Raw genomic sequence first — 14394 nt, forward strand, 5'->3', positions numbered from 1 at the left:
CAATTGTTTGAAAATTATTCATCTGAACTATTTGGCGGATAGTTGTGAATAAAGAATATTTTAAGTGCACAAATAATGTAATCAGAATTAGTTTGCAAATCATCCTCTAACGAGCAAAAGGACTAAATTGAGAACAAATAGTTCTACTTATTACCAGATTGCAATTTGTGTGTTTCTGATGTCAGAAAAAAAACTACAAGAAAATATACATTCCTGAGTATAACAAATATTTCAAAATTATGGGCTCAGTTTTTCATAAGTGAATGTTAGAAATACATTATTTAATTTTTTTTGCTATTTGACGTTGTACTATTTCGTTTTGTCTTACAGCTGCGGATCTTCAAATTGTCAAGGTCATGGCAAGCCTTAAATAAACTTGTGAAAATCATGTGTCTGTCAGTTGGTGCCTTGGGTAGTCTTCAACTGGTATTGTGTATCACTATATTTATTTTTGCTCTAATAGGAAAGCAGGTTTTTGGAGAACATTACTCCAGCTGCACTAAAATAAGCACAGATTGCAATTTACGCTGGCATATGAATGATTTCTTCCATTCATTCCTTATTGTATTCCGAATTCTATGTGGAGAATGGATTGAAACCTTGTGGAGCTGCATGAAAGTAGCTGAGAAACAGTCATGTCTTCCTTTTTTCTTGCTGGTCCTGATGGTAGGAAAACTAGTGGTGAGTTTCCTAATATTGTTCTATTTGTATTACTCATATGTAGGGACCTACCAAATTCACGGTCCATTCTGGTCAATTTCATGGCCAGAGGGTTTTTTAATTGGTCTATTTCATGATTTCCAATGTTTACATCTGAAATTTCACAGTATTGTAACCATGGAGGTCCTGACCCAAAATGGGATTGGGGGGTGGTTCAAGTTGTTGTGAGGAGGTCCCAAGATTGCCACCCTCACTTCTGTGCTGCCTTCAGGGCTGGGCTACAGGAGGTTCCTGAAGCCCCTGGAGAAGCAGGGAGTGGAAGCCCCACCTGCAGCCACTGGGAGCAGAAGTCCTCAGTCTCAGGAGCCACTGGGGAAGAAAACCCCAAGGTCTGCTCCCAGAGTCCCAGCAGGAGCTGCAGGTTGAGGGGAGTGAAAGTCCAGAGCCCAGCTCCCGGGCTGCTGCAGCACAGAAGTGAGGGTGTACCACCCTAATTTCTGTTCTGTCTCTGGAGGTGGGTCTGTTCTCCCCACCAAGCGTGGTGTGCAGGGGAAGGACAACTCCTGTCCCTCCCCAGCCTGGCTGGACTAGCATCTAAGAGTCCCAGGCTCCTAGCAGCATGGGGAAGATCAGATTTCACAGGGAAGGACTGATTTCATGGTCCGTGACACGATTTTCATGGCTGTGAAATTGGTAGGGCCCTATTCATGTGCAAATATACTACCTCGCCATTTTTTCTAGAAAGTGTGAAGTTTCCATGAGGCAAATGTGTTGTTTTTTGAATGCATGCCCCATATTTGTTTGTTTATTTTTTGCAAGATGCGTATTAGTAGATATGCCATTTTTTGGGTGTCTTCCTGACTTGAGAGGGTACTGCTGGTCAAACCATTTGGATAGTTCAGTGTTTTATTGTATACATTATATCACAGAAGCTTTGTCTTCAGTATTTATGCCCATGGTTCCCTTCTCCCTCTCTTCTTTTGCTATGGCAAGGTTAGCATACTCTTCAGTGAGTCTTACAATTAATTATTGTCAGCTCTTGCATCTTTTAGCAGGTTACACTGCCAAGCGTTTCTGACATACGTATTTTTCACCACAACTGATCTATCATATAACTTACTTCCTGTCCCTTCTGTACCTCATGTTGCATACTTTCTCTCTAACTTTGACATACATTTTTTGTCTTTATGTCGTATTGTTAAGTTTCACCTTTTGGGAATCCATCCATGCTCAGCTCATGCATTAGCTAAGTAGTCACTAAATAAGATAGTGTAGTAGAAAATGTTTTCTTGTTACCATGTTGTTATAATAAGGAAAAAATATTGGGAGGGGAATTTAAAAAAGGAGTTTCCAAGACTGCCTTTTCAATTACAAAATAGTATCGTCAACTTACTTTTCACTTCAATTGTTTTCAGGTGCTTAACCTATTCATTGCCTTGCTGGTGAATTCCTGGAATATTGATGATCCAGCAACACCAGATGCAGCTGAAAAGAGGACCAAGCTTCAGCTTGCCTTTTCTCGGATTCACATGGGTCTGCAGTTTGTGATTCAGATGACAGGAGATTTGTGTTGCAAAATACTCAGACAAGGGCTGAAAACAATGACCAGCAGGAAGGTTATGGTGAAAGTTACCACACAGAACCTTGGCAGGAATGACCATGCTGCTATAGATATGGGGGAAAATTACACTGATAATGGGATTTACCAAAACAAAGAGAAATCCCCAATGGCAAAGGACTATGAGGATTTTCTGACCAATTCTAACATATTTGTTTGTGTCCCCCTTGCTGAGGCAGAGTGTTACAGTGAGGATTATGATGATGAGAATAGCACATATACCAAAATGGAATATACAGCAATGGTAAGATGCCTAAATGTTTTAATATCTCTTTATACTTCTACCTCTAAGAAATCGTGTCCAGGACTCAACAGTAAATTATAACTTTAACCCATTTTCCCTTTTGTGGTTTCCATATATCTAATTAATTAATGTCCAAGATGGACTTCGTTCCAATTCCACCCATGGACCTCCATTATTCTGAGTCCTAGTCTTGCTAGAATGAACAGTAGGCATCTGAATATTTTATAAGGGTGAGGGAAGAGTCTATCTGAAAATGGAAAGTTGGCAGGATTTAGTTCGTGCAGCAAGACTTCGGTGTGGTACATTTCACAATGCCTGTGATATATCCATTCCGGTAGGTGTTTAAAGATGTGCATTTTCTGTCCATGTGAAAAAGGGGTTAGTTGTGTGGATATTTGCCTTCTTGCTGGCCCTGCAATAATACAAGCAGACCATCAGGGTTGGAAGGGACCTCAGGAGATCCTCTAGTCCAACCCCCTGCTCAAAGTAGGACCAATCCCCAGACAGATTTTTACCCCAGTTCTCTAAATGGCACCCTCAAGGATTGAACTCCCAACCCTGGGTGTAACAGGACACTGCTCAACACAACCAACTTCCTGCTTCCTTGTTCTGCCAGTGGCTTCAGGGGGAAGAGGCTCTTGATACTGAGTTGTATTCCATTTTTCCCTTGCTATCCATAGTTATGTTTCTATCTGTTTTGTCTCCATTTACTCCTGGATGAAAGCCAATTACCTTAAATGAAATTTGACCAAGATAGAAATTACTTTCTTGCTACCTCCTCCTCTCTTCTTACAAATAGGTAGGATTCACAATTTTCTGATGGAGGCTTTATTTGAATTTCTCTCAGCTATTCAGTTAATAGTGATAATTCATTGGATTGATAGCCAAAGGATACTCAAATAAAATCTACACCATGAAAATTAAGCAATTTATTTCTAATTTTTCCCTTCTCTAGCTCAACTTCTGGGATGTTTTTTGGGTACCTATCTCTCATTTTTTGATTTTCTGAGGATCCCTCATGCCTTTAGTATGTCCCTTGATCTTGTTACCTTATGTCTTCTCTGCATTTTACCAACATTTCCTGTTCCTCTGTATGTCTCCTGCACCTTTTATTTTTCTTTTATTTTCTTTCTTTTCTTATCTGTGGTTCTTTACCCTTGTGTTTTCAATTTTTTCTGTTATTTCCAATGAGTAGTAAAAATTTGTAAAATAATATGGGATTCTACATGGTTACCTACTTTAGGGAAAAATAAAAAGAATCAGTCATTTGAGTACTGCTCTTAATTCCTTGATTAAGTATTTCTAACATAAGATACTTGACACGATTATTTTTCTAAACTATGAGTTCCTCAACTTGTTTTGGGTGTTAGTAGAGGAAGCTGAATGTCCTTATCCCTAGAAAAATATTTATGAGTATCTCAGCATGTTTTGTTCTGTCAAAAAATTCTGCTTTAGAAATAAGTATGCCACCAAATAAAAATAAAGAAAATAATCCCATCTTGGATTATTTCCAGCAGGAAAATGAACTAAAGCATAGGAGAGAGAAACAGAAAAGCTCAGGAGTCTTAAGTCAGGCCTCTGAGACTTCTGATACCATAAGTGTGTTTTCCACCAGTACACAGAAGGAAAAACAAACAGAGGTAATGATAATAACTTTATTATCTATTATAAAGGCTCTAGATATAATGATTATTTTATTTGTCCCATTATTACTGTGCTGAAGAATGAGGTGGTTCCCTAGAGGTAATAAGTTTATGCAACGCAAGAAACAATGCCGTTCTCTAATGATAAAATAGACATAATAGTTCTTTCAGAATGTGGAGATTGCTGTCCAAACTGAAAAGACATTTTGTATTTCGAATAAACAGCTAAGGTTATTAATATAGAACAACATACAGTACTATACCAAATAAATGCAAAGGAAATAATCTAGGATCAATGCCAAATTTTAAGGGCTATTTTTAAAAAGGTATCCTGTATCTGATATTCAGTTTTGTGCAAAATTATTGGCATGTTTAGTTGTGGATCCTCAAAACCTGTACCTCTAATTTCTAAATTGCAGTTGATTCCATCCATGACTGTCAAGAAAAGGTGGAGAAGCATGTCTCCATTCTAGGCAATATAGAAAATAAAATGGAAGTTCAGATAGGTGTATGGACTCCCCACCTTCAAAAGAGCACATAGCTCTAACAATAGCATTTTTGAAACTACTCTGCAGGCATAGTTACTTGAAGTCCTGATATTGAAAAATAAGATCTCTCGGTATGATCACCCAGACCAGCTTATTCTTCCTTGTCCTAACTAATTAATCTTCAAACAACATGTCACACATATCCTAGTATATAAGAAGTTACAATTTTGAGGTAGTCTTTAAGACCTGTTAGACCTGAGAGTGATTATTTACTGTGGTGGTAACATTTCCTTATATGAGCCAGGGGAAGGACATCTGCTATAATTGAAATATGTAAAGTCACAGAACTCCTAAATATCTATTTTCTATTTAGAAAAAAAGAACTTTGTTTGATGTCTTGGTAAAATCTTTAGGCAATGGCTCTCAAATAAGAATGATTTTGTTTGTAGTTATCAACCACTGGGGTGGTGAAGTAAATGACTATTGACAGTCTTGTATGCCCCAGCTTTAAATGAAGCCATGCGACCCTTCTTTACCCTCTTCCATAGTATCTCTGCAATCATAGCCAGTGGAACTTTTTTGAACAGTGAGATGATTAACCTAACTCAGATTGCCTTCACCCAACCTCCTAAGAGCTCTCAACCTACGTTAACAATTAGATTGTTCAAATCCATGATGATTTCACCAGGATCACGTAAATTAAGCTGGAGCAAAGAGAGAGGATTATTCTACCTTCCCTGTTGGAGTTTAGCCCATTAACACAAATGCAATTTGTAGGAGTTTTAAAGGATATCTAGGTTCCTTTATGTGAAAGAAGACTCTGTCCCTCTTGATTGCAGGAGGCCAGTGATGAGCATGTGACCCACTACTGACAGATCATCACACTCCATCTTAGGGAAGGTGAAATACTAACCAGCAGCTTCTGAACAAGCTGTTGAAATAGATATAGAGAAATAAATAAAGCACACACTTCCTGGAGAGTAAGGAAAGTGTAAGCGGGGGAATGATCCTGCTATTGTGCGGAACTTTCCTGACTTCTGCACTATCCTGGTGAAATGGGCTAGCGGAAGGATCTGAGTCCTCACTCCCATTTCCTTTACCCAGGGGCCTCCCTGCCCTCGAGGATGACCCTTGCACTCTCCTGTCTGGCAGAGTTCTCATAACCCCAACAAGGCTGGGCCCAGGATTCCTGGGGGGCCTCAACCCCCAACCTTGCTGTGGTCACCTAGGTCAGGGGCTAGGATGTCCCCACTCCGGGGTACTCTCTCTGCACTGGATGCTTTCCTGACCCACTGATCATTACATATGATTTAAAGCAATACAGTTTATTTCATTAACAATTAGTTTAAAAAGGAATAATGAAAAATGGGAAAGGTTAAAGGAAACACATCACCCTGCTCTGTGGCAGGGAACACCACCAACAGTGTCTCTGGAATGTCAGGGCAGTTCACAGTCTGTTTCTTGTAGGTCCCAGGCCTCCTTCTCAGGCCCTGGCTGTGCTGCAGGGACGCTGTTGGTTGGACACTTGGTCTGGTGGTGGCCACACGCTCTCAGGCTCTATGTGGCAGGACCCTTCTTCCCAGTGTCCCCCCCACACCCTGTCAAGGTTACAATCCCTCTCCAAGTCTGGCCGGCATCTCCCTGTGCTGGGCCCACTGCCTCGAGTTCCCCTCGCTCTCCCCAGCTGCTCACCATACCCAGCTCTGGACTGCTCTACTCTGCCTCAGCACATGGAGGACAGGACTCCCCTGGCCTCCTGACTCCTAGATTAGCCTCTCCCCATTGCTCCTGGGGACAGTCAGTCACAGGTCCCTGATTTCCCATTGACCCTTCCCCTTTTGGTATTGGGAGCTAGCAACCAAAACACCCCCAATGAATGTTAGTATGGGGATACCAGTCCCCTTACAAAAGGAAGGAAACTACAGCTTGTAGACCACACAGCGGTCCACTATCTAAGAAACAAAGGCAGATGAGAAGCATCATACCAGAGTACTATGCATTCCACTGTCTCATCATCCAAATTAAAGAACACAGTCCTGCTGTATAAGGGCTTGGCTATCATAGAAAACTCATATCTCTATCCACAGGAAGGCAACTATTCTCAGTCAGAACCTTGTGAACACTCAGCCCAGTGTGGAACTGGTAAAAGTGGGGGTCAGGGCATTCTCAGCAAAGGACTCTTGATTGTGGAAGTCCATTCTAAAGGAAATCTAATGATTTTACCTACCACATAATATAATACCCACCTTATCTTCTAAGCCTTCCCCTCAATTACAAAGATTGGGCAGGTGACAAGGAAGAGGAAAAAACAAGCAAGAGAAGGACATGTATTTTTAAACATGCCTTAAGTAATAGCCACTGAACCAAAGAATACAGAAAAGCGTTTCCTTGTTCTATTATTATGTTATTCTTAATTATGTCTTGGCAGTTTAGTACCATTGTGATAGAGCCTTTGAAATAGCTGGATAAATCACTTGTTTTCTTGATGTTTTCTTCTGTTATGTCCAGTTTATTTTAGGACAATGCAGCTGCATTAAGGGAAAATTCATAAATTGCCTTCCTTATTTGTTCTAACTGTTGTGCAGGAATTGGCGGGGATCATCCTATCGACTGAAAAGTTAGATGAACCTAAGGACTGTCTTACAGAACGTAAGAATCTGCTTGCTTCATAGTGATACGAAGTGTGACTAATATTCCAGAGGCATTGCTTTAGAAAATGTTTTCATATTAGCTATGAGGCATTCTGGCAACCTGTGTTTGTGTTTCTCTGAGTCACTTATTTGCAGAGATAATTCTCAGAACACATGTAATACTCAGAAGACACATGTTAACGTGACTTGGTGAATTGTTGCCTGTTGTCAAACTAAGAAGCACTCACTAAACCACTACACTGCTTTTACCTTGATAGTCTTCTGTACTCTATTGCTTACATTAGCAAGCTATTTCTTGACCTGCTTAATTGATTTTTCTGTTTTGCCAAGATGTAAAAAGGCTTTGAGATTGGGACGGAACTCTTGGACCTGTTTATCAGATCATATGTAAATGTTGTGATGGACCCAGAGCTTTTTCAGAGGTAGTGCAAGAATAACCTAGGAGGGCTGTAGTTTCTTGGCTGCCTTCAGACTTCCATCTATTCTCTTCAAATCCAGAAGCCTTCCTAGTTGACATCAGTCCCTCTCTTCCCATAGCCCTCTGTGTAATGCTGACCTCATCTGAACTTCTTTGGTTCTGCTGATACCTCCAACATTAAATGGTGCTCTTAGGCCTCTTCTCAGAAGCGCTACAGGGGTTCCCCTCCTTCACCTAAGAAAGACATTTCTCCCTGCCAACAAACACTTCTACGTCCTTTCCCTGTCGTCCCCAGAATCCATTGAATACAAACTTCTCAGTCGATATCTTCTGAATGACCCATACAATTATACAAAAATAGGACTCCTTCCCTCAATTCACTAGATCCTTTATTGTGTCTTTAAGTGTAGGAATATGTATTATATAATAGAATCAAACATAATAATTATAACATCATGACATTTAGCTATGTATTAAACCATGAAAAACCAACCTGTACATCTCTTGCCTTTTGTTATCCCTTCCCTCGCTTTTTCTCTTGTTCAACTGTATATCTTGGTACATTTTTTTCTGTGTTGCTGCCTCTGTCCTTCTCTTTCTTGCCCTGTGTTCCGTTCTCCTACTTTGAGCTGCTGATGTTAGAAGCAGTAGTGGCTTGTTGTGTTCAGTAAGAGCTCCTGCTGCTATTCTTGCCCCTTACTGAGGATGCAGAAAATTGATTGAAAATGGATACAGGTTATCCTGTGCTTTTTCTTTTCAGGCTGTGTCCAATGTTCCTTATGCTGTGCAGTGGATATCACAAAGTTTCCAGGAAGTACTTGGTGGCGATTCAGGAAAACCTGCTACCGAATTGTTCAGAATAGCTGGTTTGAAACTTTTATCATATTCATAATTCTCCTGAGCAGTGCAACTCTGGTAAATGTAGCTTACTCTCCTATAAGGTTTGGCTTGCGGGGTGTATGTAGTGCCTGGGGGTCCCCAGATCTGAGGCAGCCTGCATAGCGAAGCTGTTCTAGAGCTACAAATTCTAGAAGCTTTGGCTCCCCAGCTAGCAGCCAGGGGAGCTAACAGGAAACAAGGCAGGGTTCTGCTGGGAGTTCACAGAACAAACAATGCTTCTGTGAACATTTGTATTTGACAAATGAGCATTTTCCAGTGAAACCCTTTTTCATCAGAAAATTCCTGACAGATCTACTCACTAACTCCACAACAACTTTGGGTGTCCCAGTTTTTGGGAGACTAACATGGAAAACCGTGGGACCTGATTTCTACAACAGTGGCTGGACTCAGTGGGAGCTGCAGGCACTCAACATATCTGATTTTCAAATTTCTGAAAATCAGGCCATAGCTGACTTAAAATAGGCCCCCAATATCTCAGGTACAAAAAATAGAAAGCACTTTTTAAAATGTAGACTTTAAAAGAAAATGTAGATTGTTTGCTCATTCTTGTGGCACATTAATAAGTCAAACAACGAGTACTATATCTTAGCAGAATTTTAAAAGAATTAATTATAAAACTACAGAACTGTTTTACTTTTAAATTCTCAAATTCCAGGCATTTGAAGATATTTACCTTCAGGAACGTCCAACCATTCAAAACCTTCTGGAGCTTGCTGATAAAATATTTGCTTACATCTTTTTACTGGAGATGTTTCTGAAGTGGGTGGCTTATGGTTTCCAGAAGTACTTCACAAATTTCTGGTGTTTGCTTGATTTCTTTATTGTATGTGTAAGTATTACTTTTAACCTGTTTTGTTCAGTGTGCTGAATTATGTAGCCAAATACAAAGCCACAGAAAATGAGATTAGGCACACATACAAGTGTGAGGGCCAATTTCCCAAAGCTGAAACTAATTCTGAGCAAAATTGACTGTGAGGAAAAATTTGAATAGAAAATTGTGAACAAGAATTGGGAGGAGTTTAAGAACATTTTACTAGATGCCCCAAAACTCACAATCCCACAATCACTCAAGGCAACATTGATTTAAAAACCATCCTAGTTTAGAGGGAAGATGAAGCAGTGATAAAAATGAAAAGACAGTGTATATCAAATTAAAAGGGGAAATTGATAGCAGTTAATATAACTTAGAAGCTAAGCAATGCAGACAGTTAATCAGGGAAGCTAAAAGTATAAATAAAAAAAATGGACAATAGGTTTAAGGAGAGTAAGAAGGAATCTATAAAATATATCAGGAACAAAAGGATATATAACATTGGTATAGGTGTACATAGAGATGGTGAAATTGTCAACAATGAGGTGTAAGAGGCACAAATGTTCAGTAAATATTTCTGCTCTGTATTTGGAAAGAAGCTGAATTATATAGTCATATCATGTAATGATTACATGCTTTTATAGTTCAACAGTAATTAAGGAGGATGTTAAAAGCATGTACTAAAAAGTTACACATTTTTAAACCAACAGGTCCAGATAACTTGCTTCCAAGAGTTTTAAAAGAGTTGGCTAAGAAGCTCTCTGGAACATTAATAATAACTTTATATAAATCTTGAAATACTGGGGAAGTTACGGTGGACTGTGAAAAAAAGATCAAATGTGTCTATAATAAATAATAAATGGGGTGACCTTGGTAATTACAGGTCTATTAGTCTGACATTAGTTGTGAGCAAAATAATAGAATAGCTGGTATAAGACTCTGTCAATGAAGAGTTAAAGAACGGAAATATAATTAATGCCAGTGTCAAAGTTAGAATCAGGACTCACAATTTGTCAGACCACTCTGTTTATTAGCGCAGCACTCCACCAATAACACCCAGATAATGTGAGTGGCCATGCAAGGCCCAAACAGTCTTATTTATACAAATAAAAGAGCGGGAATTAGACAAAGAGACAAAGAAAGCAAAACAGTAAAATTCACCTGGGGCACAGCATGCATATCCTATTTCCTTACTAATCATTATCGATCTAAGGCTAATACTTCACTAATTGCCCTTAAATGGTGCAATTGTTCTATGTTAATATCTGTATTCCTGACACCTGGATTGCAACATTCCAACAATTTTGCTTAAAGGTACAGACAACATTTCTTTAACCCTTTCTATTCTTACAATATAATTCATTCTACTTTCACAATCCCTCCTTTTGGTCAGGCGTATGCCATGACCAACCATTACTGGGTTCCACAAATTAACCGTTCCTTATCTCTTTGTTCATCAGTGATATTCAAAATCATCGTATTAGCACTCTGTTTTGGGGCAGTCATCTGGGTGACACAATTCTGGATACAACAGAAAATTAACTGAAAGCATACGAAAATCACTAAGATTCCAAACAGGATAGTTAGGGCTCCCTGAAACAACCAGTTTCCTATGCCAGAGAAATTGAACAGGTTACTTAGCCACTTCCATAAAGAACTCGGCTCTTCATGAGGAAGATATGCGATTTGTTCTAAGTAGCTAGCGCGATCTATTACCTCATTGGTATTGTCAGGTATAAACACACAACATTCTTTCCCAATGAGAGTACAGGTCCCTCCTTTGGCCGCCAGCACTAGGTCTAATGCTTGACGATTTTGGAGGGCCACCTGTCGGATCACCCCTGTTTCTTTGGCCAGGGTTTTTAAACTTTCTCCGGTTTCATTTGCCATTATTTCAACCACTGCTTGTAACCTTAGGAGTCTTTTTGCATGTTGTATTACTCCCCCAAGTGGGATAAAGGAAGTGCCAATGGCCTCTTCCCAAGTTAAGGGGCTTATGATATGTATATACCATTGGGCATCTAGTAAATCCCTTCTTTTTCTTCTGAAATTACGGAGGCCTTCTTGTGGGAGGGACTCTAGTACTCGGAACTGTGGGAAGAGTTGGGCGGGATAACAGATACCTGACCAGTTAGCTGGTAATACAGTATAAGCTTTGGTTCCACAAACCCAATGATGGCCTATTAAGACCGGGAAAGGTCGATTGCATCCATTTGTTACATAGGTATCTACAAATGAGGAGTAATATCCTCCAAAGGGCACAGGGTAATCCTCCTTTTGAGGAGTGGTAGTGTTTGTATGGCATTGGAAGATTATATTATTTTTACTAAGATTACTGTAGGGGGAACATGAGATTGATTTTTCTGTTTGATCCCAGGTTGAGAAAAAATTCATATCCCCATACCCAGCTCGCCACTCTTTAGTTTTGTTTGAATAATCCCATACACCATTTGCCACAATATGCTGAAGGCAACGGCTTTTTCCCAGATCCAGCCCTGTCCCATTACACACCCAACACCAATGACCTTTTCTCCCCACCACACATATCCATTTAGATACATTTATTCCCACTGCTTCCTATGTGTCATTGCTGTTCCATGTTTTGTTAAATGGACCAGGTCCTCCAGTAAGGTCTGGGGAATTCAGTGGGATAGCCAGGACAGGAACACCAGCTTGAGAGTGGGCTGGGATGTGGCTGCAGACCCAGCATTTGGAAATATTAAGGGTCTGAGCTATCCACACTTGCTGCTGGATAAAAGAATTGTCATTGTGGGCTCCCTAGACCTTAAGACACCAGCAGCCGAGGAATAGGCACCACCAGAGGCGCATGTTGGAGGCAGGGCCCTTCTGGTTCTGACAACCTCAACTGAGGGAACCGCAGTCGCGGTTTTATGTCCACCAGGCAGCAGGCGCTAGGCTCACTACTGCTGCTTCTTGGGCCTTGCTTTAGGTCGTCGTCTGCTTCTGGCAACCCTTACGAGAGCGTAGATTGTAAGGTATGGCAGGCTGTTCTTCTACGTCTTCTTCTGGAGTCAAAACTGACTCTGCGCAGTCCTGAGTTGTTGAATGATTTGCCGGGGAGGGTGTCTTCTTACACTGTGAAACATGTATCCACGCTGCGATGCCAGATAGCTTAACAGCTGTCTGGGTAGTAAGCAGTACCTGATGAGGACCCTTCCACCGAGGTTCCAAGGCGTGTCTTCGATGATGGTGCCATACGTAGACCCAGTCACCTGGCTCAAGATTGTGGCAGGCGTCAGAGTTGGGTTCCGTCGGCCAGGCGGCTTGAACCTGTGAATGGAAGTGACTTACAGCTTGCATTAATCCCTTGCAATAGTGAAGGAGCATACTGTGAGTTAAATTCAAGTCTGGGACTGGAGTAACGGTAGCCACAGTTCGCATAGGGCGTCCCATAACGATTTCAAAAGAACTCAGTTCATGCCTTTGGGATGGAGTGGATTGCATTTCCATAAGGGCTAGTGATAAAGCTGCTGGCCAGTTTAACTCTGTGGAGTCACAAATCTTAGCAATTTTATTCTTAAGTACCCCATTTCGCCTTTCCACAGCACCAGCACTTTGTGGGTGGTAGGGACAGTGCAGCAGGTGTGTGACATGTAATATACGATCCAGGTGTTGAACAATTTGTCCAGTAAAGTGTGTACCCTGGTCACTGGACAGAGTGGCAGGAATTCCCTTGGCAGGCATAATATGGTTTAACAAACATTTAGCAATGGACAGTGGGTCAGCCTTGCGACAAGGAAAGGCTTCAATCCAACCAGAAAATAAACATACCATAACCAAAATAAATTCATATCGTTGACACTTAGGCATTTGTACAAAATCAAGTTGCCAATGCAAGAAGGGTGCTTGGGGCAAGCCCCGGAATGCCTGAGTCACTTTTACAGGTTTACCAATATTGTGGCTTTGGTAAGTGGTGCAGGCGGCACACTGGCGGGCTGCAAAAGAGCTGAAATGGGGAACCCACCATCCCGCCTTAGTTAGAGCAGAGACCATCCCCTCCTTTCCGACAAGTGAAACACTGCAGGGCGGCCAGTGATGGCTAGAATGAAAAGGGGGCTACAAAGACACCAGTGGGCAAACGCCAAAGGGAATCAGGATGTAGAGAGCAACCCTGGGCAACCCAGGAGTCTTTTTCAGTTTCTGGGGCAGAGTCCTGGAGCAGGGTGAGGTCAGTGAGGGACGGTGGTGGTATAGAAACAGAGAGGGAACCTAGAAATGCATCTGGGGAAGGTTCTATGGCAGCAGCATGTTTAGCAGAGGCATCAGTAAATGCGTTACCCTTAGCAACATCAGTGTCTGCCATCGAGTGGCCAGGGCAGAGGGAAGTAAAACTGCATACAGGAGAGCAGCGATATAGGGGCCGTTCTTAATAGGGGTGCCGGCAGATGTAAGTAAACCCCAAGCTTGCCAGAGGGTACCAAAGTCATGTACAACCCCAAAAGCATAGCGGGAGTCAGTGTAAATGGTAGCGGAGCGTCCCGCCGCCAGAAAGCAGGCGCGGGTGAGGGCAATAATTCAGCAACTTGTGCTGAGGTTACAGAAGGTAAAGGCGCAACTTCTAGAATTTCAGAGTGACACTACAGCATATCCTACAAGGAGACGACCTTGGTTGTCTCGAAAACAGGAACCATCAGTAAACAAAACAAGGTCAGAGTTCAGGAGAGGGACATCAGAAAGGTGAGAGCACGGGACGGTGATAGCAGAGACAGTTGCAAGGCAGTCATGAGGATCACCTTCATTAGACAAGGGAAGGAGAGTGGCAGGATTTAACTGAGAACAGCGCTTTATAGTGATATATGAGGCCCACAGCAGTAGAAGTTCATACCTGGTAAGGCGAGCGGAGGAGAGGTGGCTTGTATTGCATTGTAACAGCAGAGTTTCTACAGAGTGAGGGACCATGAGAGTAAGGGGGGAGTGAAGGACAAGGGATTCAGACATTT

General features: G+C 41.4%; 1 protein-coding gene across 1 annotated transcript in view; it reads left to right on the plus strand.

Annotated features, from left to right (window-relative positions):
* LOC115645405 (sodium channel protein type 5 subunit alpha-like) overlaps nucleotides 1–14394 on the plus strand; it is a 120909-nt gene that overhangs the window by 62559 nt on the left and 43956 nt on the right. Inside the window, 6 exon segments of the mRNA XM_030550005.1 lie at nucleotides 331–681; nucleotides 2076–2522; nucleotides 4037–4162; nucleotides 7239–7302; nucleotides 8483–8637; nucleotides 9278–9451. Coding sequence (XP_030405865.1) covers nucleotides 331–681; nucleotides 2076–2522; nucleotides 4037–4162; nucleotides 7239–7302; nucleotides 8483–8637; nucleotides 9278–9451 — 1317 coding nt within the window.

This window comes from Gopherus evgoodei, chromosome 2 (assembly GCF_007399415.2).
Source record: "Gopherus evgoodei ecotype Sinaloan lineage chromosome 2, rGopEvg1_v1.p, whole genome shotgun sequence".
In the NCBI taxonomy this organism is placed as follows: Eukaryota; Metazoa; Chordata; order Testudines; family Testudinidae; genus Gopherus; species Gopherus evgoodei.